Source organism: Myotis davidii, unplaced genomic scaffold, assembly GCF_000327345.1.
Source record: "Myotis davidii unplaced genomic scaffold, ASM32734v1 scaffold9536, whole genome shotgun sequence".
In the NCBI taxonomy this organism is placed as follows: Eukaryota; Metazoa; Chordata; class Mammalia; order Chiroptera; family Vespertilionidae; genus Myotis; species Myotis davidii.
Genome location: NW_006287304.1, coordinates 4,293 through 5,109, shown reverse-complemented (window position 1 = coordinate 5,109; position 817 = coordinate 4,293). Strand labels below are relative to the sequence as shown.

Below are 817 nucleotides of genomic sequence, written 5' to 3'. Positions count from 1 at the left end.
TCCTAGGCTTGTTCCATAAAATAAGGAGACAACTGAGAAGTGAGACGCACAGGTAGAAAATGCCTTATACTTCCCCTGAGCCGATGGGATTGCACGTATGGAGGACACTATCTTAGAGTAGGAGTAAATGATACCAGCGAGGGGACCACCACCCAGGAGCACAGTTATAAAATACATCACCATGTTATTAAGAAAGTTGTCAAAACAAGCAAGTTGGGCCATCAGATTGAGTTCACAGAAAAAGTGGGGGATTTCCAAGTCTGTACAGAAGGTTAGTCGCAACAACAGCAAACTTTCTAACAGGGAATGCAGGGCACTTGTGATCCAGGACACCAGAACCAGCAGTCCACAGAGCCGGGGGTTCATGATGACTGTGTAGTGCAGGGGGTGGCAGATGGCCACGAAGCGATCATAAGCCATCACAGTCAAAAGCAAGTCATCCAACAACGCAAAGAGTGAGAAAAAATAAATCTGGCTGATACAGCCTTTGTAGGTGATGGCTTTGCTCTGTGTCTGGATGTTCACCAGCATCTTTGGGACGGTGGTGGAGGTGACACAGATGTCTACCAAGGACAGGTTGGAGAGGAAGAAGTACATGGGCGTGTGGAGGTGGGAGTCTGAGCTGACGGCCAGGATGATGAGCAGGTTTCCCAACACAGTGATCAGGTACATGGAGAGGAAAAGCCCAAATATGAGGGGCTGCAGTGCTGGTTCCTCTGAAAATCCCAGGAGAAGAAATTCTGAAATTGGGGTATCATTGCCTCGTCCCATGTGGTGAAGGTGACTAGAAGGAAAGAAAAACTAGCATTTTCAATTT

The 817-nt window shown here is 47.5% G+C and overlaps 1 protein-coding gene across 1 annotated transcript; it reads right to left on the bottom strand.

Annotated features, from left to right (window-relative positions):
* Positions 1 to 6: 6 nt before the first annotated feature.
* LOC102764900 (putative olfactory receptor 7A2) lies at positions 7 to 603 on the bottom strand (the record flags this gene model as incomplete). The annotated part of the gene is made up of 1 exon (XM_006759082.1): positions 7 to 603. A coding segment is annotated over one exon (597 nt), but the record flags the coding sequence as incomplete, so codon positions are not given.
* Between the last annotated feature and the right edge of the window lie 214 nt (positions 604 to 817).